The sequence below is a fragment of the Stegostoma tigrinum genome, chromosome 22 (genome assembly GCF_030684315.1).
Source record: "Stegostoma tigrinum isolate sSteTig4 chromosome 22, sSteTig4.hap1, whole genome shotgun sequence".
Classification (NCBI taxonomy): domain Eukaryota; kingdom Metazoa; phylum Chordata; class Chondrichthyes; order Orectolobiformes; family Stegostomatidae; genus Stegostoma; species Stegostoma tigrinum.
Genome location: NC_081375.1, coordinates 6,952,811 through 6,976,971, shown reverse-complemented (window position 1 = coordinate 6,976,971; position 24,161 = coordinate 6,952,811). Strand labels below are relative to the sequence as shown.

At 47.2% G+C, this 24,161-nt stretch overlaps 1 protein-coding gene across 3 annotated transcripts in view; it reads right to left on the bottom strand.

Moving 5' to 3' along the window:
- radil2a (Ras association and DIL domains 2a) overlaps positions 1 to 23,628 on the bottom strand; it is an 83,674-nt gene extending 60,046 nt beyond the window's left edge. The window contains exons 1-4 of one of the 3 annotated variants that reach the window (XM_048555438.2): positions 23,244 to 23,628; positions 3,897 to 4,211; positions 1,317 to 1,552; positions 319 to 641 (exon numbers count right to left, since the gene is read on the bottom strand). In XM_048555438.2, the coding sequence (XP_048411395.2) occupies positions 319 to 641; positions 1,317 to 1,552; positions 3,897 to 4,211; positions 23,244 to 23,371 (1,002 nt within the window). In that variant the 5' untranslated portion in view covers positions 23,372 to 23,628. Of the gene's footprint in view, positions 1 to 318; positions 642 to 1,316; positions 1,553 to 3,896; positions 4,212 to 5,121; positions 5,222 to 7,539; positions 7,699 to 23,243 lie in introns of those variants that run through there. The other 2 variants (XM_048555441.2, XM_048555439.2) reach the window with 2 other exon arrangements.
- Positions 23,629 to 24,161: the final 533 nt, after the last annotated feature.

The following is a 24,161-nucleotide window of genomic DNA, read 5'->3' as shown; positions in this document are numbered from 1 at the left end:
AGTGCTGAGGGAGCGCCGCACCGTCGCAGGGTCAGTGCTGAGGGAGCATTGCACTGTGGGGGGGTCAGTGCTGAGGGTGCACTGCACTGTGGGGGGGGTCAGTGCTGAGGGTGCATAGGGTTACACTATTCCCATTTATCAGTTTTTGGCCAATTGCCCTGGGAGATATGGCTATGCAAATTAATGCCTAAATACCAGTTAAATATTACAAAAGTTTCTGTCTCGGGTGCAGAGTTCCAGACTCACCCCACCCTCTGGAGAAGGAAGCAGCGATCTTTTGAGCAAAGTGCTCGTTGATGTGGACGAACTTGTTCTTACCTTCCTGGAACTGTAGCCCTGCAACAGGAGAAAATAGGGGAACTCAAAGGGTGGGTGTATGGAATACTGGGTGGAAGTGTCATCACTGCTTTCAGTCTCCTCCTTCTCAAGACTGAGACATGGCTGTTCTGTGTCCTCCTCAGTCTCTGCAGCTTCCATCCAAGCATTCCTGTTGCTCCGTCTCGATTCCCTGCTCTTCCCCGATAGATTCACCTCGCTGACACTTCGCCAAAGTGCAAAGCTGCTTTCAATCTCTTCGTCTGTCAGAGCGGACGAGGCCCGAGCTCGGCTCATTTGCAGTCGGCGAGCCTGGGCATTGATACCTGTGACAGCAACAACAGGAGGAAACAAAAAGAGGTGTCACAGCGAGCACGGCCGGCGGGGGAGAACGGGTCACGGTGGGATGCAGCACGGGGTGGGGGGAGTGAACCAGTCATGGCGTGACGCAGCGCAGGGGGAACGGGTCACGGTGGGATGCAGCACGGGGTGGGGGGAGTGAACCAGTCATGGCGTGACGCAGCGCAGGGGGAACGGGTCATGGCGTGATGCAGCACGGGGCGGGGGGGGGGGGGGGGGGGGGAGGGAGGGAACCGATCATGGCGTGACGCAACACGGGGGGGGGGGGGGGGGACCGGTCACGGCATGACACAACGCCGGGGTGGGGGGGTGTGTGGGGGTGGCAACGGGTCACAGCGTGACACAGCACAGGGTACGGGGAGGGAACGAGTCACCGTGTGACGCAGTGTGGGGGGGGGGGGGGGGATTGGGTCACGGTGTGACGCAGTGTGGGGGGAATGGGTCACAGCATGACAGATATATTTTTGAATTACAATAGATATGCCCTCTTTCCATCACTCTTCCCATCACTCTCTCCATCTCCTTCAATCTGTGTCTGTGTGTCTCTCTCTCGCTTTCTCTCTCTCTCCATGTCTCTCTGTCCCCCCCGCTCCCCCCCACCCGCCCCCCAAACCTGGCTCTCTTTCATTCCTTCATGTTACCTGCTGTCACCGTGTCTTTCTCCTTCGCTGCAATTTCTTCCACATCGACTTTCCTGCGCATTTCAAATCTCCGGGCAAATCCCTCCTTTGGTTTCCAGAGTGACTGAAGAATAAGGGGCTTCTCATTCTCACTCACAACCCGAAAACATTCCGTGCGCCATTGGTGGTCCTCATCTGACCGTCCAATCACATCACAGAGGACATAGTCACTGCTCAAATTCTTGTCCAGGGAATATCTGGATAAACATCAAACATAAGCCAAATAATCAACGAAAACTGGGCAGCACGGTGTTACATACAGAGTGAAGCTCTCTACACTTCCCTGTCAATGTACCTCTAAAACAACTATTTCCTCAGCAGGACCTCTTGGGGAGTGAATTTACCAGTTGACTGCCAGGCACCTTGTTTCAGGAACATCTAATTTACCAAATCAATCCATTTCGGGTCTTGACAGGAAGTTGGAATGTCTTTGATTCCATTTATCCCACATCCCAGGTTTTGGATTCATGCTGTACTGTTTCCACCTAATGACACTATCTATGACTCACAGAACCTTTGGGTCCTCAGACTTAAAAACATACCAGGGCCACGAGTACCAGCACTTGCCACTGTTCAGCATTTTTTTTATTCATTTATGGGATGTGGGTCACAGGCTGTACCATCATTAACCTCCTGTCGCTAGGTGCCCTTGAGAAGATGGTGGTGAGCTGCCTTCTTAAACTGCCGCATGTCTATCTGCTGTAAGTAGACCCACAGTGCTGACAGGAGTTTGACCCAGCGACAGTGTCCAAGCAGTGACAATATTTTGAAGTTGGGTGGTGAGTGGCTTGGAGTCAAACTCACAGGGTGTGGTGTTTCTATGTACGTGCTGGTCTTATCCTTCCAGGTAGAGGTGGTTGTATGTTTGGAAGGTGTTCTCTGAGGATTTTTGGTGAATTTCTGCGGTGCATCTTGTAGATAGTACACACTGCTGCTACTGAGCATCGGTGGCGGAGGGAGTGGATGCTTATGGATGTAGCACCAATCAAACAGGCTGCTTTGTCCTGGAAGCTTCTTGTTGGAGCTGCAGTCATCCAGGCAAGTGGGGAGTATTCCATCACACTCCTGACTTATGCCCTGTAGATGGTGGACAGGCTTTGGGGAGTCAGGAGGTGAGTTACTCGCTGCAGTATTCCCAGCTTCTGGCCGGCTCTTGTAGCCACTGTGTTTATTTGGTGAGTCCAGTTGAGTTTCTGATCAACGGTAACCCCCAGGATGTTGTTAGTGGGGGATTCAGTGATGGTACCACCAATGAGTATCAAGAGGTGGTGGTTAGATTGTCTCTTACTGGAGATGGTCACAGCATAACATTTGTGTGGCGCGAATGTTTCTTATCACCTGTCAGCCCAAAGCCTGGATATTGTCCAGATCTTAATGCATTTAGACATGAACTGCTTCAGTATCTGAGGAGTTGCGAATGGTGGTAAACATTGTGCAATTATCGGTGAACATCCCCACTTCTGACCTTATGGTGGAGGGAAGGGTGGGTGACAGAGCGCGGAGGGAGGGGGCCGGTTGGGTGACGTAGCGCGGGGCGGAGGGAGGAGGCCGGCTGGGCGACGGAGTGCACAGGCAGTGACAATAGAAAATGCCAGAAATTCTCAGCATATGTGGTGCGTATGTTGAAGAATATTTCTATTGCAAATTTTGAGTAGAACTGGAAAAAGTGATAATGTAATTGGTTTAAAGGTGGCAAAATCAAGGCAGCTGCCAAATCAACCAAAGGGGAGCTCTGTATCTGGGTGGAGAAAGGGAGAGTTAAGAATCTACAGGGCAGAGCCAAAGAGTGGGAATGGGACAAGAAATAAAAGCTACATCTCAAAGAATATGCGAACGATTGACTGAAGAACAGTTGCCGTCTGAAATCAGAAACACGATTAAAACTGAGACATGAAAAACAAAATGTGGCAGAGATTCTGGTCAGAAAGAGTATGAATGTTGAATCTGGAAGACACAGGTACCAGTGCGATATCACAATGGAGGATTAAAATGGCAAAGAGCAGAGCGCTTGTGTTTAAGACAGCTCTGGTGGATTGTCTGCGATTACATCCCACTTGGATCTAAGTGTCCTCCCCCAACTAGAACAGGCTGCATGTTGAACATTGGCAGGAGTTTGTGTCTTGCAATGTCATATCAGGATTTCAGGGCAGAAATCAATCTTCAACAGTCTTAAATCAAAGACTGCTATCCCCTGATATTTTGGATGCAATGTTTACGTCGGAATCACCATTGCAAAAAGCACCACAAAAGCCAGTCACTATCAATTTGCTATCTGTGGAATCTTGCTGTGCACAATTGGCTGCCATGTTTCCTAACTTACAATCAGTGACACTGCAAAAGCAGCTCATTGGTTAAATCACACGTTGAGAGTTTGAGAGGCTCTACAGAAGTAGAGAGATTTACCAGTGAAGAGTGGAGGGTTATGAAGCATTCTGTTCATTCATTGATGGAGAAGTTATTGTCCTGTCCAGGGTGATTCTCTACCCTCTGATCATTGCTGAAACACAAAGGTGCATATCAAAGGGAACAGCATGTACCAACCTCTCCAGAGCCTCCTTGACCAGCTCCTGTGCACTAGAACACGGCGTTGCCAGCACGCTCTTGTAGTTGGCACCTGCACAGATCTCATCACCAAAGATTTTGAGCACGCCAGGGGCTGTGACCTGGGTGGAAAGCTCAGTCGGGTCATCTGTGGCTGCATCAGTTCCCTCTCCAACACCCAACTTCTCATCCTTGAAGCTGCGGCCCCTGAACACTGTGGCCAGGCCTCTGTTGTGCCGCTTGATCTTGCTCCGAGCTGGCTGCCTCACACCAAAACTTTCACTTGATTTAAATGTTGTGTCTGACGAACTGGACCTAGAAGTGAGAAAAGACCTGTTATCACAGCCATTTGTCTTTTACAGACTGAGCACTTACTGCCACACAGCGCAGGCAGGATCAATGCTCAGTTCACCGATCCTCACTTGGGGCACTGACTGAAGTGCGACATTTGGTAGGAAGAGCTCAGGGAGTCCAGGCTTCCTTTTGGCTCTCTGTGCAGTAGGGGGAATGCAGCACATGTTGGTGCCTGAAAATGTTGGACCACTGCAGCTCACAATTGGTTATTATCATCCCTTCAACTCATATACAATGAACAGCCACTCCCTGCTCATTTCTATCTCCGACCTGTCTTGGTACAAACAATATGCTGGAAGAATTGGCTTGCCGGAGCTGCCAGTCACCATTTGAACCGTGCGCTCTGTTTTATGTAAATATCAGTTCACACACTCAGTGGTTGGAATGTTCGATGATTCTCGGATCTGATTTCATCGTCTTTCACTGCCACCTCAGTTACAGTACTTGTTTCGATCACAAATCCAAGTCCCCTGTACCTCCTTCACACACGGGGCTTTAGAAAGAGGTGTGTCGCTCGGAAAATCCTGTAACTAAACTACTCTTTATCCCTCCTGTTACACCAAGGTTGTATTTTTTTAACAGAAGCTTCCATAGACCACCCCCCCTTGGTATGAAAGCTCAGTTCTGTGTTGCCAGCTCTCATGCTGTGCCTTCTGCTAACTTGCTAACCCTCAGAGTAAGCAACACAGTCTGAGCTCACACTGACCTTCTCTTCAGCACATAATCTCACACATAAACACTTAAAACTGCACAATTGTTCACACAGAACTTGCATTGATATAAAACCTTCACCATAAGCATGGTGATCAGTTAAACATAAATGGGAGAGAGAAAGACAGAGTGACAGGTAGAGATCAAGAGGGGTATTTACCCACTGAGGTGTTGATGCACAGTCCAACTTGTCCTCTCAGTTCCAGGCAGCATGACTGGCAATGCAGAGTTAGACAGACTGGTGCCCTCGGCTCCAGTCCAAACTCACCGTGCCTGACACAGGAAAGCCAATCTGTAAAGAATATTGCGTTCAACTTGACCCACTATCTTGTAATGTCTGATTCCCACTTCGTATTTTACTAAAGACGTCAGGGCTTGAGAGATAGGTCATCCTCCCTGAGGTTTATATAAAAAATAGCAAAATATTCATTTTCTTAATACGCTATAAATGACAGGGTCATCTTATCTCACACCCCACTCGCAATTCATTACATCAGAGTTCCTCTTGTTACCATCCTGGAACTCAGTATCTGTTCTAATCTCCGTCATCAACCAATTCACCACATGCTGGAGCATTAGTCACTCAAACACTGTTCCAGCACAGAAGTACAGTGCTGAGGCTGAGAGACACAAGGCAGGAACTGAGAGAAAACGGGAGACCGATACCGTTATTGGTGAGACATGAAAAGAAATGGGTCAATTTGAACCCACTCAAATGGTGTCAGACGCTTCAAACTCTGCCCAAGATTATCCAGGAGCATTCCAGCACCTTCTCACAGGTTCTGCTCGCAACTTGTTCTTAAGTGTAGGTGAGTGGGATACCTGCCAGAGATCAGCACGTCCTGACTAAGAAGACAGAGCTCCAATGAGGTTATGAGGAACGGGCTTTTTTTAAAACTGAGGGTTCACTTGGTGGAACCTGTCAGAACTCAGAACAAGATCGATTGAGTGAGCGAGCAGCAGTAGGAATAAATGAGGCCAGAACTGGTTCAGATTGCGAAGTGATTTTTTTCCAGCCAGATTGGTCACCCAGCCAATACTGCAAACTCCCTCCCCTCTCCCTTCCTCCCCATCCTTCTCTTCCACTACCTCAACCTTTGGCTTGCTCAGATCATCACTGCCCTTTTCCTGCCTAAGATTCCCTTTCTCCCTTTCCCTCTCCTCAGGCTTCCTCCTTTTCCCTCCCCACCTTCTACCCCCACCCACCTTATTCTTCCCAATTGGGAAGCCTCCCCAAAACCATAGTTCCTTACCCCATCCCACAATTTTACTTCTGCCCTTTAACTCACTCTTTCCATTCCCTCGCTCACAGATTCTCAATTCCCCTCCGTCCACCCAGTTTGCTCCCAATTTTTCGTTCTGCCCCACTCACCACCTGCTGCTGTAATGCCCATTGAGCTTGCCCACACACACCAGGCCGGGGTTGAAAATCTGCTAAGCCCCACAATGGCCAGCGTCACCACTTTCTCACAACACCCTGTTAAAACCAACCTGATAGAGACGGGGCAGTCAAACACAATGTAGCTGGGGCATCCCTTAATCCAAACGGCACCACTGCAGATCAGTATAGCCCAACAGTGAAAAGTTCTTTAGCCTTTAATGCTAACTCCAGGATGGCAGGCAGCAGAGTAGGCACTGTTTGGGCTTCTGTGCCTCTTCGAGTGCATTTTTCTTTTTCTCTTTTTCCTTCCCTCAAACTTCTCTGCTGAAGACAGGTTGTCAGCAGGAGGCGGCTTCAATGGGCTCCGGGCTTGGCAGTGTCTTCAGATGCCGTGTGGAGTAGAACTCTGGCAGCAGCATGGCATGGGATGGTGTAGCCCGGAGAGGGACACTCTCTCTGCAGCATGGCATCGGCTGGGGTAGCCCCTAGAGGGACACACTGCAGCATGGCATGGGCTGGGCTCGTCCAGAGAGTGACACACTCTCTGCAGCATGGCATGAGCCGGGGTAGTCCCGAGCGGGACACTGGCAGGGGTACACTGTAGCAGCAGAGAAGGAAAGCTGGTCTCTAAGTCACCCCTTTTTATTTTTATTCGAAGTTAATGAGAAAGGCACTTGTGTATGAGCAATGATGCACACTTTTAACTGTATTTCATACTGAATTCACATGACAATAAAGAATATGCATTTTTAAATGACACTTGCCAGTACCCCTTCAATATATCAGTCTCAGAAAAGTATGAGGTACTGCCAACCCAATCAATACAATCTTCTAACAATGGAATGGGGTATCAGTCTGCCCACATGACTGCATTTACCTTTCTATAATTCACACAGAACCAAGTTGATCCATCCAGTTTAGGAACAGGAGAGACAGAATGAGATAGAGGGAGTTGGGAGAAAAGAATTGAAGACAAGCACAAAGTAAAACAGAGAAATCTGATCGAGTACACAGGAGCAAAGGAGGAAGGACACAAGACATTAGGAACAACAGGTATCATTCAAGGCCATTTTCTTCACTGTATAGTCATGGTACCTGTGTAAATGGCACACCATCTCTTCAGCTCAATCTAGTCTGAATGTCAACAGACAAGTGATCACTGAGCGAGCAGTGCAACAAAAGAATCTCGAATCTTACCAGGACGCCAGGTGTAATTTGGTTTTGTGAGTGACCAGCTCAAACATGTCCCTCCCGGTCTGCACTTGTTGGTTTGGCTCCAGTCAGTGAGGCAGATAATTGAGAAGCGAGCGAGTCTTACATGGGAGTGTGTGAATGGCTGAGCATTGCTTAGCTGGTTCCCGGGTACAGCCCAAGTACGCTGTAACGTGTCTCATGTGAATGACGTAACAAGGCAAACCACAACACAAACATTCACCTGAACTTGTTATGCAACAAGTTAAACATTAGCAAACAAATAGGACAGTGAGGCCAGGAGATATAAAGGAGACATTAACTTTCAGATCCTGCTCTCCTGCTCCCTCAAGAGACAGCTCCAGGGACACTAGTCATACTCCACTCCACATGTGCACATGCGTACACGCGCACACGTGCAGTATCACGAAGGATTGAGAGAGCCAATCTGGAGTAAGTGCACTGCCGGCTGTGGGGGAGGCACACAGTGCAGACAGAGCCCAGGTGTAACCTTTCCACCGTGGGAGGGGTAGGGCAGTGACAGTAGGGATAAAAAAACACTACCCAAGTCACATGAAATAGGCCAGAATTCCCAGTCCTCATCCTTTGTCCAGAGCCCATGGCACCAGCACAGTCTAAAGCAGACTAGTGTGGATTTCATGGTTGAATAACCTGCTTATTTTCCTGTCATTTCTGCAATTTCAGGAGAGATTGGACCCAAACCCCAGCAAGAGCTGGCAACTTCAGAGCAGTGAAAGGCAATAGGGCTGTGATATTAATCAATTAATAATCCTGACAGCTGGGCTCACATGTAAGACAGACAAGCTCAAATCGCACCATAATAGCCCAGGGAATTTATATCCAACTAATTAATAACTTTGGAATAAACATACCAGTATGACAGCAAAAATGACAATGTCGTTATAAAAACCCATCTGTCTCACTCACCCCCTTCGTATGCCTGCATATGACTCCAGACCCAGAGCACTGTGGTTGACCCTTAACTGACCTCTGAAATGGCCAAATGGAACACTTAGTTCAAGCAAACCACTACAGACAGAAGCATAAAATGCCTAGTGTGGAAGCAGACATTTTGGCCCATTGAATCTGCACTGAACTCCTGAACAGCATCTTACCCTGACCCACCTCCTACTCTATCCCTGTAGCCCTGGAAGTCCCATGGCTATCCCAGCTAGCCTGCATATCCCTGGACACTATGGGCAATTAGCAAGGTCAATCCACCTAAATCCGTGGACCTTGGGAGGAAACCAGAACATCTGGAGGAAACCCACGCAGACATGGGGAGAATGTGCAAACTCCACACAGGAAGTCGCCCGAGGGTGGAATGGAACCTGGGTCCCTAGAGCAGTGAGGCAGCTGTACTAACCACTGAGCCAAGAAATATCTGTGGCTGCAGTTACACCGCAGCAATTCAAGAAGGGGGTCTCACAGCATCTTCTCAATACTAACTAAGGCTGAGCAGTAAATGCTGGCCTTGCCTGTAATGGTCACATCAGAAGAACACATATATATTAAACAAAGGAGAGTATATTTTTGGAAAGAGCCAAAATAGGGATGAGGGGATGTTACCATCACAGATATGTGACTGGACTAATACTTCAGGGCTTAATATAGTCAATCTCCAGAAAACAAAAATTAATTAAATTATCTGGTTAATAAAATTGAGGATCATGGTTTAGGGTTGTCTGTGTCGGCTTGGATAAAATATTAGCTTAAGGTCAGAAAGCAGTGAGTCATGGTAAATAGTTGCTGTTCAGACTGGGCAAAGCCACTCGGTGGTGCTCCCCAAATGTCAGGGCTTGGAGCACTGCTCTCCTCGGAAAATATGAAATGATTTGGATATTGAAATCCAGGGCAAAAACTCAAAACGTGCCATTGATACTGAACTTAGCAATGCACTGGCAGGAAGCTAAAAATAACCAGTTACAACAGGGCATGATAGTACAGAATCACCAGACAAATGGCAAATGGAATTCAATACAGAGCAGTGCGAGGTGATGAAATTTGGCAGAAGGAATGGGATGAGGTAAGAAAGACTTTTGTAGGGTGTACAGGGAGAAAGGAACGTAAGCGTTGATACACATAGATCCTTGAAGGTGACAGTACATACTGAATGGCAAGAAGCAAAGTTTATGGGATCTTGGAATTCATTAATAGAAATATTGAAGACAAAAAGTTATTGTGAACCTCTATAAAGCTCTGGTTAGGTCACAGCTGTTAGTGGCATATCAAGTGCAGTTAGTTATATACGGGGGGAAGGCTAGAGATTTAAGTTTCACTTGATCACATTTAACGAGATAATTACCGAAACTGTGGTGAGAGGTGGTGTATATCTGTGCTAATACGTTCTGCAAGCAAATACAAGTCTGAATTCAAGATAATGAAATGTGAGGCTGGATGAACACAGCAGGCCCAGCAGCATCTCAGGAGCACAAAAGCTGACGTTTCAGGCCTAGACCCTTCATCAGAGAGGGGGATAGGGTGAGGGTTCTGGAATAAATAGGGAGAGAGGGGGAGGCGGACCGAAGATGGAGAGAAAAGAAGATAGGTGGAGAGGAGAGTATAGGTGGGGAGGTAGGGAGGGGATAGGTCAGTCCAGGGAAGACGGACAGGTCAAGGAGGTGGTTATGAGGTTGGTAGGTAGGAGATGGAGGTGCAGCTTGGGGTGGGAGGAAGGGATGGGTGAGAGGAAGAACAGGTTAGGGAGGCAGATACAGGTTGGACTGGTTTTGGGATGCAGTGGGTGGAGGGAAAGAGCTGGGCTGGTTGTGTGGTGCAATGGGGGGAGGGGACGAACTGGGCTGGTTTTGGGATGTGGTGGGGGAAGGGGAGATTTTGAAGCTGGTGGAGTCCACATTGATACCATTAGGCTGCAGGGTTCCCAGGCAGAATATGAGTTGCTGTTCCTGCAACCTTCGGGTGGCATCATTGTGGCACTGCAGGAGACCCATGATGAACATGTCATCTAAAGAATGGGAGGGGAAATGGAAATGGTTTGCGACTGGGAGGTGCAGTTGTTTATTGCGAACCGAGCAGAGGTGTTCTGCAAAGCAGTCCCCAAGCCTCCGCTTGGTTTCCCCCATATAGAGGAAGCCACACCGGGTACAGTGGATGCAGTATACCACATTGGCAGATGTGCAGGTGAACCTCTGCTTAATGTGGAAAGTCATCTTGGGGCCTGGGATGGAGGTGAGGGAGGAGGTGTGGGGGCAAGTGTAGCATTTCCTGCGGTTGCAGGGGAAGGTGCCGGGTGTGGTGGGGTTGGAGGGCAGTGCGGAGTGAACAAGGGAGTCACGGAGAGAGTGGTCTCTCCGGAAAGCAGACAGGGGTGGGGATGGAAAAATGTCTTGGGTGGTGGGGTCGGATTGTAAATGGCGGAAGTGTCGGAGGATGATGCGTTGTATCCGGAGGTTGGTAGGGTGGTGTGTGAAAACGAGGGGGATCCTCTTAGGGCGGTTGTGGTGGGGGCGGGGTGTGAGGGATGTGTTGCGGGAAATGCGGGAGACGCGGTCAAGGGCGTTCTCGACCACTGTGGGGGGAAAGTTGCGGTCCTTGAAGAACCTGGGCATCTGGGATGTGCGGGAGTGGAATGCCTCATCGTGGGAGCAGATGTGGCGGAGGCGGAGGAATTGGGAATAGGGGATGGAATTTTTGCAGGAGGGTGGGTGGGAGGAGGTGTATTCTGGGTAGCTGTGGGAGTTGGTGGGCTTGAAATGGACATCAGTTACAAGCTGGTTGCCTGAGATGGAGACTGAGAGATCCAGGAAGGTGAGGGATGTGCTGGAGATGGCCCAGGTGAACTGAAGGTTGGGGTGGAAGGTGTTGGCGAAGTGGATGAACTGTTCGAGCTCCTCTGGGGAGCAAGAGGCAGCGCCGATACAGTCGTCAATGTAACGGAGGAAGAGGTGGGGTTTGGGGCCTGTGTAGGTGCGGAAGAGGGACTATTCCACGTAACCTACAAAGGGGCAGGCATAGCTGGGGCCCATGCGGGTGCCCATAGCCACCCCCTTAGTCTGTAAGAAGTGGGAGGAATCGAAAGAGAAGTTGTTGAGGGTGAGGACGAGTTTGGCTAGGCAGATGAGGGTGTCGGTGGAGGGGGACTGGTCGGGCCTGCGGGACAGGAAGAAGCGGAGGGCCTTGAGGCCATCTCCATGCGGAATGCAGGTGTATAGGGACTGGACGTCCATGGTGAAAATGAGGTGTTGGGGGCCAAGGAATTGGAAGTCCTGGAGGAGGTGGAGGGCGTGGATGGTGTCACGGACGTAGGTAGGGAGTTCCTGGACCAAAGGGGAAAAATGGAGTCCAGATAGGTGGAGATGAGTTCGGTGACGCAGGAGCAGACTGAGACGATGGGTCGACCAGGGCAGGCAGGTTTGTGGATTTTGGGAAGGAGATAGAAACACGCCGTGCAGGGTTGGGGAACAATGAGGTTGGAGGCTGTGGGTGGGAGGTCCCCTGAGGTGATGAGGTCATGAATGGTGTTGGAGATGATGGTTTGGTGCTCGGGTGCGGGGTCATGATCGAGGGGGCGGTAGGAGGTGGTGTCGGAGAGTTGGCGTCTGGCCTCGGCGATGTAGAGGTCAGTGCGCCATACTACCACTGCGCCACCCTTGTCTGCGGGTTTGATGGTGAGGTTGGGGTTGGAGCGGAGGGAGCGGAGGGCTGCCCGTTCTGCGGGGGAGAGGTTGGAGTGGGTGAGAGGGGTGGAGAGGTTGAGGCGGTTAATGTCTCGACGGCAGTTAGAGATGAAGAGGTCGAGGGAAGGTAGGAGGCCTGGGGGTGGTGTCCAGGAGGAGGATTTGTGTTGGAAGCGGGTGAAGGGGTCAGTGGAGGGAGGGTTAGGTTCCCGGTTGAAGAAGTAGGCGTGGAGGCGAAGGCGGCGGAAAAACTGTTCTATCAGACTGGTGAGAGTATTATCCTTCCCCTGCTCCTGAACAACTAGAATATTGTGGCTGTTCTGCCTTATTAAAATGATTCCATGAATGAGCTATAAGATAAGGATGGAAAACAGTTATTTTCCTTAGAGCAAAGGAGAATTTGGGAAGATTTCATAGAACTGTACAAAATTATATCACGTTTAGGTAAGGCCGACTAAGAAAAGCTGTTCCAATTCGCTGAAATTAAAAAGAGTTGTGAACACAGCCTAGTCCACCACACAAGCCAGCCTTCCAATCATTGATTTCATCCATACTCCCCATTGCCTCGGGAAAGCAGCCAACATAATCAAAGACCCCCTCCCAACCCGATTATACTTCCTCCATCCTCTTCCATCTGGCAGAAGATATAAAAGTTTGCATACACATACAAACAGATTAAAGAACAGTTTCTTCCTCATTATTATCAGACTTAAGAACATATCTCTCATACATTAGAGCTGATCTTTCTCTGCATCTTCTCTGTAGCTGTAACACCATATTCTGCATTTTGTTCTATTACCCTGATGTACTCATGTAATATATAATTTGCCTTGAAAGCACACGAAAGCAACACTTTTCACTGTATTTTGGTTGATGTGAAAATAATAAATCAATTCAAATAAGAGGAAGTGCTGGAGGTTGGTGCAATTACAACATTTAAAAGGCACCTGAATGGGTCTATGAATAGAAGGGTTTACAGGGATATAGGCTAAATGCTAGCAAATGAGACCCGATTAATTTAGTATATCTGGTCAACATGGACAAGTTGGACTGAAGGGTCTGTTTCTGTGCTGCATATCTCTATGACTCTATCAGGCCCTGACAGAGGCGTACAAAGTACAGAAAAACACAGCCTGTCCTCAGTTTGGGAACTATGCAGTACAGGTCATGTCTTTTTCTTTAAATCTGTTCACAGGATGTGGGCTTCACTCAGTGGGCCACCATTTACTGTCCACTCCAACCTACCCTTGTGGTGGTGAGCTGCCTTCTTGCACCACAGTGTTGCTCAGGAAGGAGTTTCAGGGTTTTGACTCAACAGTATTTCCAAGTCAGGATGATGTGTGGGAACTAACCCATAGGTCAGTTAAGTGTCAACCACATTGCTGTAGGTCTGGAGTCATGTGTATGCCACACCAGTTAAGGACAGCAGCTTCCTTCCCCAAAGGATACAAGTGAACCACATGGGATTTTCCTGACAAATCAGCAACAGTTTCATGATCATCACTGGACTCCTAACTACAGATGTTCCGAGGGTAGGATTTGAACCCACATCCCCAGAACATTATCAGGGTCCAGTGATAATACCACTCAGCCTTCACCTCCTGTTGGGATGAAATAAGTGAACATTTGAAGTGTTAGTTGGGACATCAGTCAAGCACACTGCTTTGTTCTGGATGGTGTCAAATGACTTGAGTGTTGTTGAATTGTCAGTGAAACACTGCTAAAGACTGTAAAGAACCCAAACTGAATGTCAGTGAGCAGGTTACTGCTGAGCAAGTGCCTCTTGACATCACTGTTGATGACACTCCTGTCATTTTGCTGATGATTGAGAACAGGCTGAGAGATAATAACTGACTGGTACAGATTTGTGCTGTTCTTTTTTTTGACAGTACATAACTGGGCAATTTTCCATATTGTCGGGTTCATGCCAGTCTTGTAGCTGCACTGGAACAACATGACTAGGGACACGGCAAGTTGTGGAACATGAGTCTTCAGTACCGTTGCTGCAATGTTGTCAGGCTGGCGGACCTTAGATCTGATCCACTGAATCTGTCTAGCACTTGGTGCTGAAGATGGCTGCAAGTAATCCTGTCTGATAGCTTCACTAGGTTGACACAGGAGGATATAAACAGATTGGTCAGATCAGTAAATCAGTGGCAGATGCAATTTAATTCTGATAAATGTGAGTGGAAGTGTTTTGGAAGTAGTAACTAGGCAAGGAAATGCTCAATGTTGGCAGGAAGCTCAGAAGAACAGAGGGATCTGGGGGAGCTTGTCCATAGATCCCTGAGAGTAGCAGGACAGGTTAATAGGGCAGTTAAAAAGACAGACAAGATACTTCAATTCATCAGTCATGACAGAGATTATAACAGCAAGGAGGTTATGTTGGATCTGTAAAGGATTTTGGTTAGACCACAGGATGTGATTGCACTGGAGGGGGTGCAGAGGAGATTCACCAGGACATTACTGAACTGATTAATCTCAGACAATGAAGAGAGGCTGGATAAGCTCAGGTTTTCTTCGGAGCAGAGAGTGTTGAGGGAGGACCTGATAGAGGTGCATAAGGTTATAGGAGGTAATTAAGGGTGGTGGGGATGGTCTGGAAATCACTACTTGGGAGGGTACTTGAGGCAGGATCACAACCGTTAAAAAGTAATGGAGCAGCACTCATAATGGCATAACATTCAGGGCAATGGGATAATGGCTGAAAAGTGAGATAAGTGTAAATTTAGTCTTTGGTGGTAGACACTTGACAGGCTGAAGGGCCTCTTCTGTAATGCATGATTTGATGATTTGTTCCCCTACTCCCCCCACCAACATTCTCGGTTGATGGTAATGGCTAAGTATGCCGGGCCATGAGGTTACAGATTGAGATCGGGTAGATCTTGCCATCTAGTACATTCCTTCACCATCTGTCTCAGCGCCATCATGTTGTGTGGCACAACCAGCAAGCTAAGTAAACACAAGGAACAGGAGCAGGAATGGACCATCCAGCTCTTCCAGTCCTCTCCACCATTCAGCATGTTTGTGGCTGATCTTGGGTTTCAATCCAATTTCCCACCCTCTTTCTATGTCTCTCAATAAACGTGAAATCAGGTGATCCCAGCCTTAAATATATTCAATAATGGAACTTCCAGTCCTCTAGAATGGAGAATTCCAAATACACTCAGGCCTTAGAGTGAAGAAATTCCTCCCCAGCTCAGTCTAAAATGATTTTGCTCCCATATTTTAGACTCCCTGATAAGGCCTTCCAAATCTTGTCAATCAGATCGCCTCTCGTTCTTTCTCTACAAATGCTGCCACAGCCTGCTGAATATTTCCAGCATTTCCAGTTTTCATTTTGATATCGCAGGTTTTGCACCACTTTCCTAATTTTCAATTCTATTCCTTCTGAATTGTAGTCTAGAGCATGGTTTGCTCCAACTTTTTGCCTCACTAAACCTTGGCAGAACATTTAGGAATTAATGAATTTTCATTCCGGATCCTCTTGTTCCTGGATTCCTCCTTCCCAGTAAAAAATGACCTCCTTCTCTGAACAAAATGTATGACCTCACATTTATCTGTGATAAGCACCATTTGCCAATTATTTCCCATTCTATAAATTTATTATGTCCGCCTATCACTTGTTGCTATCCACTTTAGTATTGGCTAACCTCCCCAACTTCTAACAGGACGAGACAAGTTAGAGACAGGAAGGCTGTTCCCAATGGTGGGGAAGTCCAGAACCAGGGATTATAGTTTAAGGGTAAGGGGTAAACCATATAGGATTGAGAGAAGGAATTTCTTCAGCTAGAGTGGTGAGTTTGTGAAATTTACTACCACAGAAAGACTATAACACCATAAGATATAACAGCAGAATTAGGCTGTTTGGCCCATTGAGTCTGCTCTACTATTCGATAATGGCTGATATGTTTCTCAACTCCATTCTCCTGCCTTCTCCCTAAACCTTTGATCCCCTTACCAATCAAGAACTTATCTATCTCTGTCTTAGTTACACTCAATGACTTGGCCTACACAGCCCTCTGTGGTTATGAGTTCCAGATTCACCACTCCCTGGCTGAAAAAAAACCCTCATCTCAGTTCTAAAGGTTGTCCCTTCATTCAGAGGCTGTGCTCTCAGGTCCTAGTCTCTCCTACTAGTGGAAACATCTTCTCCACCTCCACTCTATCCAGGCCTCGCAGTATTCCGTAAGTTTGAATGAGATCCCCCTCACCCTTGAAAACGCCATTGAGTACAAAGCCAGAATCCTCAAATGCTCCTCATATGACAAGCCCTTCATCCCTGGGATCATTCTTGTAAACCTCCTCTGGACGCCTTCCAACACCAGCACATCCTTTCTTAGATACAGGATGCAAAACTGCTGACAATATTCCAAATGTGGTCTGATCAGAGCCTTATGCAGCATCAGCATTATCGCTGTTCATGTTTTCCAGCCCTCCCTCTCTAAGTAAATGCTAACATTGCATTTGCCTTCCTAAATTCCAACTGAACCTGCAGGTTTACCTTAAGAGAATGCTGAATTAGGATTCCTAAATCCGTTTGTGCTTCGGATTTCTGAAGCCTTTCTCCATTTTGAAAATAGTCTGCACCTCCACTCTTCCTACCAAAGTGCATTACCTCACACTTTCCCACATTGTGTTCCATCTATCACTTTGTTGCCCATTCCCCTGGCCTGTCCAAGAACTTCTGCAGCCTCCCCACTTCCTCAACATTACCTATCCCTCTACCCATCTTTGTGTCGTCTATAAACTTAGCAACAATGTCCTCAGTTCCTTCATCCAGGTCATTAATGTATAATGTGAATAGTTGTGGTCCCAACACTGACCCCTAAGGAGCTCCATTAGTCACTGGCTTCCATCCTGAAAAAGACCCATTTATTCCCACTCTCTACTTTCTGCCAGTCAGCCAGCCAATCCTCTATCCATGCTAGTACCTTGCACCTAACACCATGGGCTCTTATCTTATTTATCAGCCTCCTCTGCAGCACCTTGTCAAAGGCCTTCTGGAAATCCAAACAGATCACAACCACCAGCTCTCTCATCTGAGTAGTCAAAGCCAAAACACTATGATTTCAAGAAGGAAACGGATATAGTAGTTGGGCTAAAGGGATCAATGAATATGGGGGAAAAGCAGGAACAGACTTTAGAGTTGGTTGATTGGTCAAGATCAAATTGAATGGCAGAGCAGGCTTTATGGGCCGAATGGCCTACTTCCGGTCCTACTTTCTGCATTTCTATGTCTCTAACTTTGTGATTTCCACAAATGTGGAAACTGTGTTTCTGATTCCAAAATCCAAATGGTCAGCGTAAATTGTGGACAGTAGTCCCAGCACTGATCCATGAGAACTGTCTGCCTTTCTAAATAACTGCCCTTTCCTGTCAATAGCTGCTTTCGGAATTGAAACAAGTGAACTAACCATTCTGTACATTTCAATACATCCCTTTTTCACTTTAAATGTAATTATGTCACAAAACATTACATCACTCAGTGTCATTTCTCTCTATTCTAAATCTCCAGTAAATACTAAAGCAAAATAATTATTAAATTTTCTGCCATCTTTCTGTTGAGTTATCCTATCTGTCCTTTAATGGTCCCATTTCCATCCCAGCTTTCTACCTTCCCCAACAATAATTGCAACGTGTTTTACTGGTCTATTTTATGCTCCTTGACAGTTTGATTTCATATTGCTTTCTTGCCTCCCAAATTGTTATCTTTCACTTCTGTTAATTGTTCAGGCCTTCAATAAGAGCCTATAATCTCATGGCATAGCACATGCCTGTATCTCCTATAACGGTCAGCCTGGGGGATTAACCCTGGCTCAATGGAGAGTTCAAGAGGGCATGCCAGGAGAAGTGCCAGGCATACCTGAAGACAAGGTGTCAAATGAAGCTACCAAACAGGACTACTTGCTAAACAGAAGAAACAGCAGGTGATAGACAGAGCTAAGTGATCCCACAATCACTAAATCAGATCTAAGCTGTGCAGTCCTGGCATATTCAGTTGGGAATGGTGGTGGACAATTATACAGCTCACTGGAGGATGCAGCTCCACAAATATCCCCATCCTCAATGATGGGGGAGATCAGCATATCAGTCAAAAAAAATCCCATGGTTGAACCCTTTCACAGCGATCTTCAACCATGCGCCAAGTCCATCTTGGCCTCTTCCAGACGTCCCCAACATCGCAGATACCAGTCTTAAGCCAATTCAATTCATTCCATGTGAGATCAAGAAACAGCTGGATGCGCTGGATACTTCAAAAGCTATGAGCCCTGGCAACATTTTGGCATTAATATTCCAGAACTTGCTGCTCCCCTAGCCAAGCTGTTCCAGCACAGTTACAGCACTGGTGTCTACCAGACAATGTAGACAATTGTCCAGGTATGTCCTGTACTCAAAATCTAATTCAGTGAATTACCTGGCCATCGGTTTACTCTCGATCATCATTAAACTAATGGAAGGGGTCACTGACAGTGTTAACAAGTGGCACTTACTCAGTTATAACCTGCTCATTGATGATCAGTTCATCAGGACCATTGGGCTCCTGACCTCTTTACAGTCCCAGTTCAAACATGAACAAAGGAGCTGAATTCCAGCAGGAAGGTAAGAGTCATCGTCCTTGACATCAAGGCAAGATTTGACTAAGTGTGGCATCAAGGAGCCCTAGCAAAACAGGAGGGTGGAGGGCAAGACACCTCTGGAGGAATCCCTCAGGGTAGTATCCAGTAACTTTCAGCTGCTTCATTAATGACCTTCCCTCCATCATAAGGTCAGAATTGGGGATGTTCACCGATGATTGCACAATGTTCAGCACCATTTGCAACTCCTCAGATACTGAAGCAGTCCGCGCTCAAATACGGCAAGATCTGTACAAGATCCAGGCTTGCACTGACAAGTGGGAAGTAATATTCATGCCCTACAAATGCAGGTAATGGCCATCTCCAACAAGAGAGAGCCATTCTCCAACAAGAATGCCCCTGGACATTCAATGCTGTCACATCACTGAATCTGCCATTATCATCACAGAGCTGTACAGCAGGGAAACACAGCCTGCAGTTCATCTGCACCACCCAGACATCCCAATCTGACCTGGTTCCATTTGTCAGCATTTGGGCTATGTCTCTCTAAACCCTTCTTATTCATGTACCTATCCAGATGCCTTTTAAATGTTGTAATTGCAGCAGCCTCCACTTTTCCTCTGGCAGCTCATTCCATACATGCACCACTCTCTGTGTAAAAAAAAATTAGCCCTTAGGTTCCCTTTAAGTCTTTCTCCTCACACCTTAAATCTACGCCCTCTAGTTTTCGATTCCCCAACCCTGGGGAAAGGACCTTGGCTCATCACCTTATCCATGCTGCTCATGATTTTATAAACCTTTATAAAGTCGTCCCTCAGCCTCTGAAGCTACAAGGAAAAAAGGTCACAACCTATTCAGCCTCACCCTGTAGCTCAAACCTTCCAATCCTGGCAACAGCCTTGGAAATCTTTTCCGAACCCTTTCAATTTTCACAACGTCTTTCCGACAGGAGGGAGACCAGACCTGAACAAAAACAGAAGGTGACCCTCCAGATCCAAAACGTCAACTCTGATTTTTTCCTTCACAGATGCATCTAGGCCTGCGTAAGCATTTCCAGCAACTTCTGCTTTTGTTCCTGGTTTACAGTTTCCGCAGTTCTTCAAGTTTTTATTTAGTATTTAACTCACTGCCACATCTCTTCTAAGCATCCCCACTTTAAAGAAGTTCTGTTCCTCTCTCCGACAGGATTTCTGTTCCAATCTTTCTTCTTGTCCACCGACAAAAAGGGTCACCGGACCAGAAGTATTAACTCTGATCTTTTTCTTCACAGATGCTGCCAGACCTGCTGAGCATTTCCAGCAACTTCTGCTATTGTTCCCGTGTTTGAGACCAGAATTGAAAGCAGTACACCAAACGTGGCCTAACCAATGTGCTGTGCAGCCACAATATCACATCCAAACTCCTGTACTCAATGCACTGACCAATGAAGGGAAGCATATCAAATGCCTTCTTCACAATCCTATCTACCTGGTATTCCACTTTCAAGGAACTATGAAGCTGCACCCCTAGGTCTCTTAGTTCAGCAACATTCCCCAGGGCTCTACTGATTATTGTCTAAGTCTTACCCTGGTTTGCCTTACCAAAACGCAACACCTCACATTTATCTAAGTTAATTTCCATCTGCCACTCCTCAGCCCATTGGCGCATCCGATCAAGGTCCTATTGTACTTTGAGCTAACCTTCTTCACTGCACCACATATTTTGATGTCATCAAACTTACTAACTATACCTCATATATTCATAGCTAAATCATTCAAAACATCCAATAGTGAGGGTTACCATTGACCCGAAACTCAACAAGACTAACCATATAAACAAAGTGGTTACAACAAACTGGGAATCTTGCAGCAAGTAATTCAACTCCTGACTCCCAAAGACTGTCGATCATCCATACGGCACAAGTCAGGAGTGTAACGGAATATTCCCCATTTGCTTAGATGGGTGCAGCTCTAACAACACTCAAGAAGCTAGACACCATCCAGGACAAAAGCAACTGCTTGATTGGCACCACACCCACAACCTTCAACATTCACTTCCTCTACCAGCGATACACAGTAACAGCAGTGTGTATGATCTACTAGGTCACAGACTGATTTGTGTATATAAGGGCAGCCATCAGGCCGGTGCCAGCCCCCCAAAATGAGCATCCCACCATGTGCCATTTTCCAGCCTTCTTCCCATAACCCTTCCCACTGTTACTTTTCATACAACCATCTCATTCCATTTTGAAAGTTTCAATCGAGACAATCTCCACCACGCTCTCAGGCTGTGCATTCCAAACACTATTGACTTGCTGCATGAAAAACATTTTCCTCAGATCATTTTTGCATCTTTTATGAATTACTTTATATCTGTGCCTTCTCATTTTCAATTTTTTCACAAGTGGGAACATTTTCTTCCAGGTTACTCTGTCCAAATCACATGATAATGAATCCGATCTTCTCTCAGACTCCTCCAAATAAAACAGTCCCAACTTCTCCAGTTTATCTTGATGACTGAAATTCCTCATTCCTGGAACTATTCTCATAAATCCCTTGTGCACTCTCTACAATGCCCTTTTACCCCTCCAACATAGTCTTCCTACTCTCTGAGCCCCTGTTAATAAAGCCCAGTGTACCCCATGCTATATTAACCACTCGGCTAACCTCACTGTGCTACCTTTGATTATATACACCCCTGCTCCTGCACCTCGTCAGCTTTCCTTGTACTGAGCTTCACCTGCCACCTGTCCATCCATTCCATTAACTTAGCCATGTCGTTTTGAAAGATCTATATTGTCTTCCTTACAATTTACAATGCTTCCAAGTTTCTTATTACCCATTAATTTTGAATTTCTGCCCCATACACCAAGAACTGAATTAATAATATATCGCCAAAAAAGCAAAGCTCCAAACAGTGAGCTCTGGGGGCCTTCAACACACACCTTCCTCAAGCCTGAAAAGTATCCATTTTGTCACTCCACTAATTGTGTCAATATTGTTGCTGAGCCTTCTACTCCATGAGCTATCATTTTCCTCACCTGTCTTTTCCATAGCACAATCTCAAATGTTGTTTGGAAGTTCATGTAGACCACATTAACAGCAATCCGTGACTAACTATCTCTGTAGCTTATCACTGAAATGCACAACAGTAACTCACCAAGGCAACTCTGAACAAACCTTCCAAACCCATAACCTGTATCAACCTGTAGCACAGGGACAGCAGGGAGAACTATCGTCTCCAAGACATTCACTATCCTGACTTGGAAAATATATCACTATTCCTTCAGTGTTTCTAGGTCAAAATGCTAAAATTCTCTTCCTAAGGGCATTGTGGATCAACCCACAGCACGTGGACTGCAGCAGTTCAAGGCAGGAGCTCACGACCACCTTTTCAAGCGGAATTGGAGATGTCTTGTCAGTGATATAAACCCAACCATATACACAATTCTGGCTATATCTTAAACACAAACTCCACGGTTAACATCACGATGAATAACTTTAGAAATAAAATACAGACGGCCTTACAAGTCCCTGAGTCTCCCCCTTGCCAAATCTCTCAACCAACTCAACTAAGCGAGAGTGAGAGGAAGAATGAGTGCAGCCTGGCTGCTGGTTAATCATTAGCCTCAGTGCTTTGGTCAGAGTGTACCAGCTAAGATCTGAGTGCCAGTCTGTGACACAGCCTTGGCCTCTTGCCTGGTTCACAGCTCTGCCTCGAACTCACAGGACAGGCTGATGCTGGAATCACAGTTTGCAGAAATCCCTAGCTCCAATTTATTTGAACACTAAAGGAAAATCAGGGCTCCACTCTGAGCAAGGCCCAGTGTTTAGCATAAACGGGCAATGTGACAGAATCTCCCTCCTCCAGAATGAGAGGACACACTCCAAAGATAAAGGGTTGTTTATTTAAGGCGAAGATGAGGAAAATGTTTTTCTCACAAAGGCTGGGGAGTCTCTGGAACTCTTTTCTTGATAAGATGATGGACATGGAGTCCTTGGATATTTTTAAGACTGGGTGGGCAGACTCTTGATAAGCTAAAGGGGGAGGGTCAGCAGTTACAGGTGGAAATGTGGAGGAATCAGATTAGCCATGACCTTATTGCCCACTGAAATGTACCTCAAGGGCTGAGGGGCTTACTCCTTGCGTACGTCTCTCGCCCCGGTCCTGTCCACATCAATCGGTCATGGTGTCGGCTGATGGGAAGCTCCCAACATCAACGTGACCAATCCTCATCAACAGGGCATGGGGCTGGATCTTGAAGTCTGCATTCCCTCACCCACTCATACTCCCACAGTCCATTCCAAACAACAACACTAACAGTTTGTAACAAACACTTTGTGCGTTCCTTGCCCCCTTTCTGCAAACAATTGCATGCCACCTCTGTGTAGATATTACACTGGCATATCCCCCATTCGCCCCATTCCCAAGCCTGGATTGTCCACACCCTCTCTCCCTGCTCCAGATATGAACTGTAAATGTTCCTGATACTTACAGCACCGATCCGTTACTGTGTTTCCTGCCCAGCTTGGGGACTCGCCTTTTCGGGGAGCTGATGAGTAAGCCCGCAGGGAAGTGGAGGCTTTGCCGGGAGAGGTTGCTAGCCCCCTCCCCGGACAGCATGCTCCGGCCCGGCCCGGCCGCTCACTGCAGCCGCTGCCCGTCCGCTCTCATCCCGGGACCTGCAGCAAGACGGAGCACACCGTGAGCTCGGGCCGCCTCTCCCTCTCCCTCTCTGCTCCCCAGCTCCTGCAGAGCCACTCACTGCAGCTCTCGGTCCAGCCTGGGACACACCTTCAGCCTGTTCAACAGCCTCCGCCACTCTCAGTGGCCCCACTTCACTCAAACTCCAACTTTCCCGTTAGATTGAGGAAAGAGTAGGACGGGGAACAGAGACACCATGTGGTGGCTATCCCGGAACACTCTGGGAAAAGTGTGTTGAACCGCAGAGACAGACTACACCCGGGACAGAATCAAGGATCAGACCCGGGACAGAATCACAGATTAAACCCGGGACAGAATCACGGATCACACCCGGGACAGAATCACAGATTAAACCCGGGACAGAATCACGGATTAAACCTGGGACAGAATCACGGATCACACCCGGGACAGAATCACAGATTAAACCAGGGACAGAATCATGGATTACACCCGGGACAGAATCACAGATTAAACCCGGGACAGAATCACGGATTAAACCTGGGACAGAATCACGGATCACACCCGGGACAGAATCACAGATTAAACCAGGGACAGAATCATGGATTACACCCGGGACAGAATCACAGATTAAACCTGGGACAGAATCAAGGATTACACCCGGGACAGAATCAAGGATCAGACCCGGGACAGAATCACAGATTAAACCTGGGACAGAATCAAGGATCAGACCCGGGACAGAATCACGGAT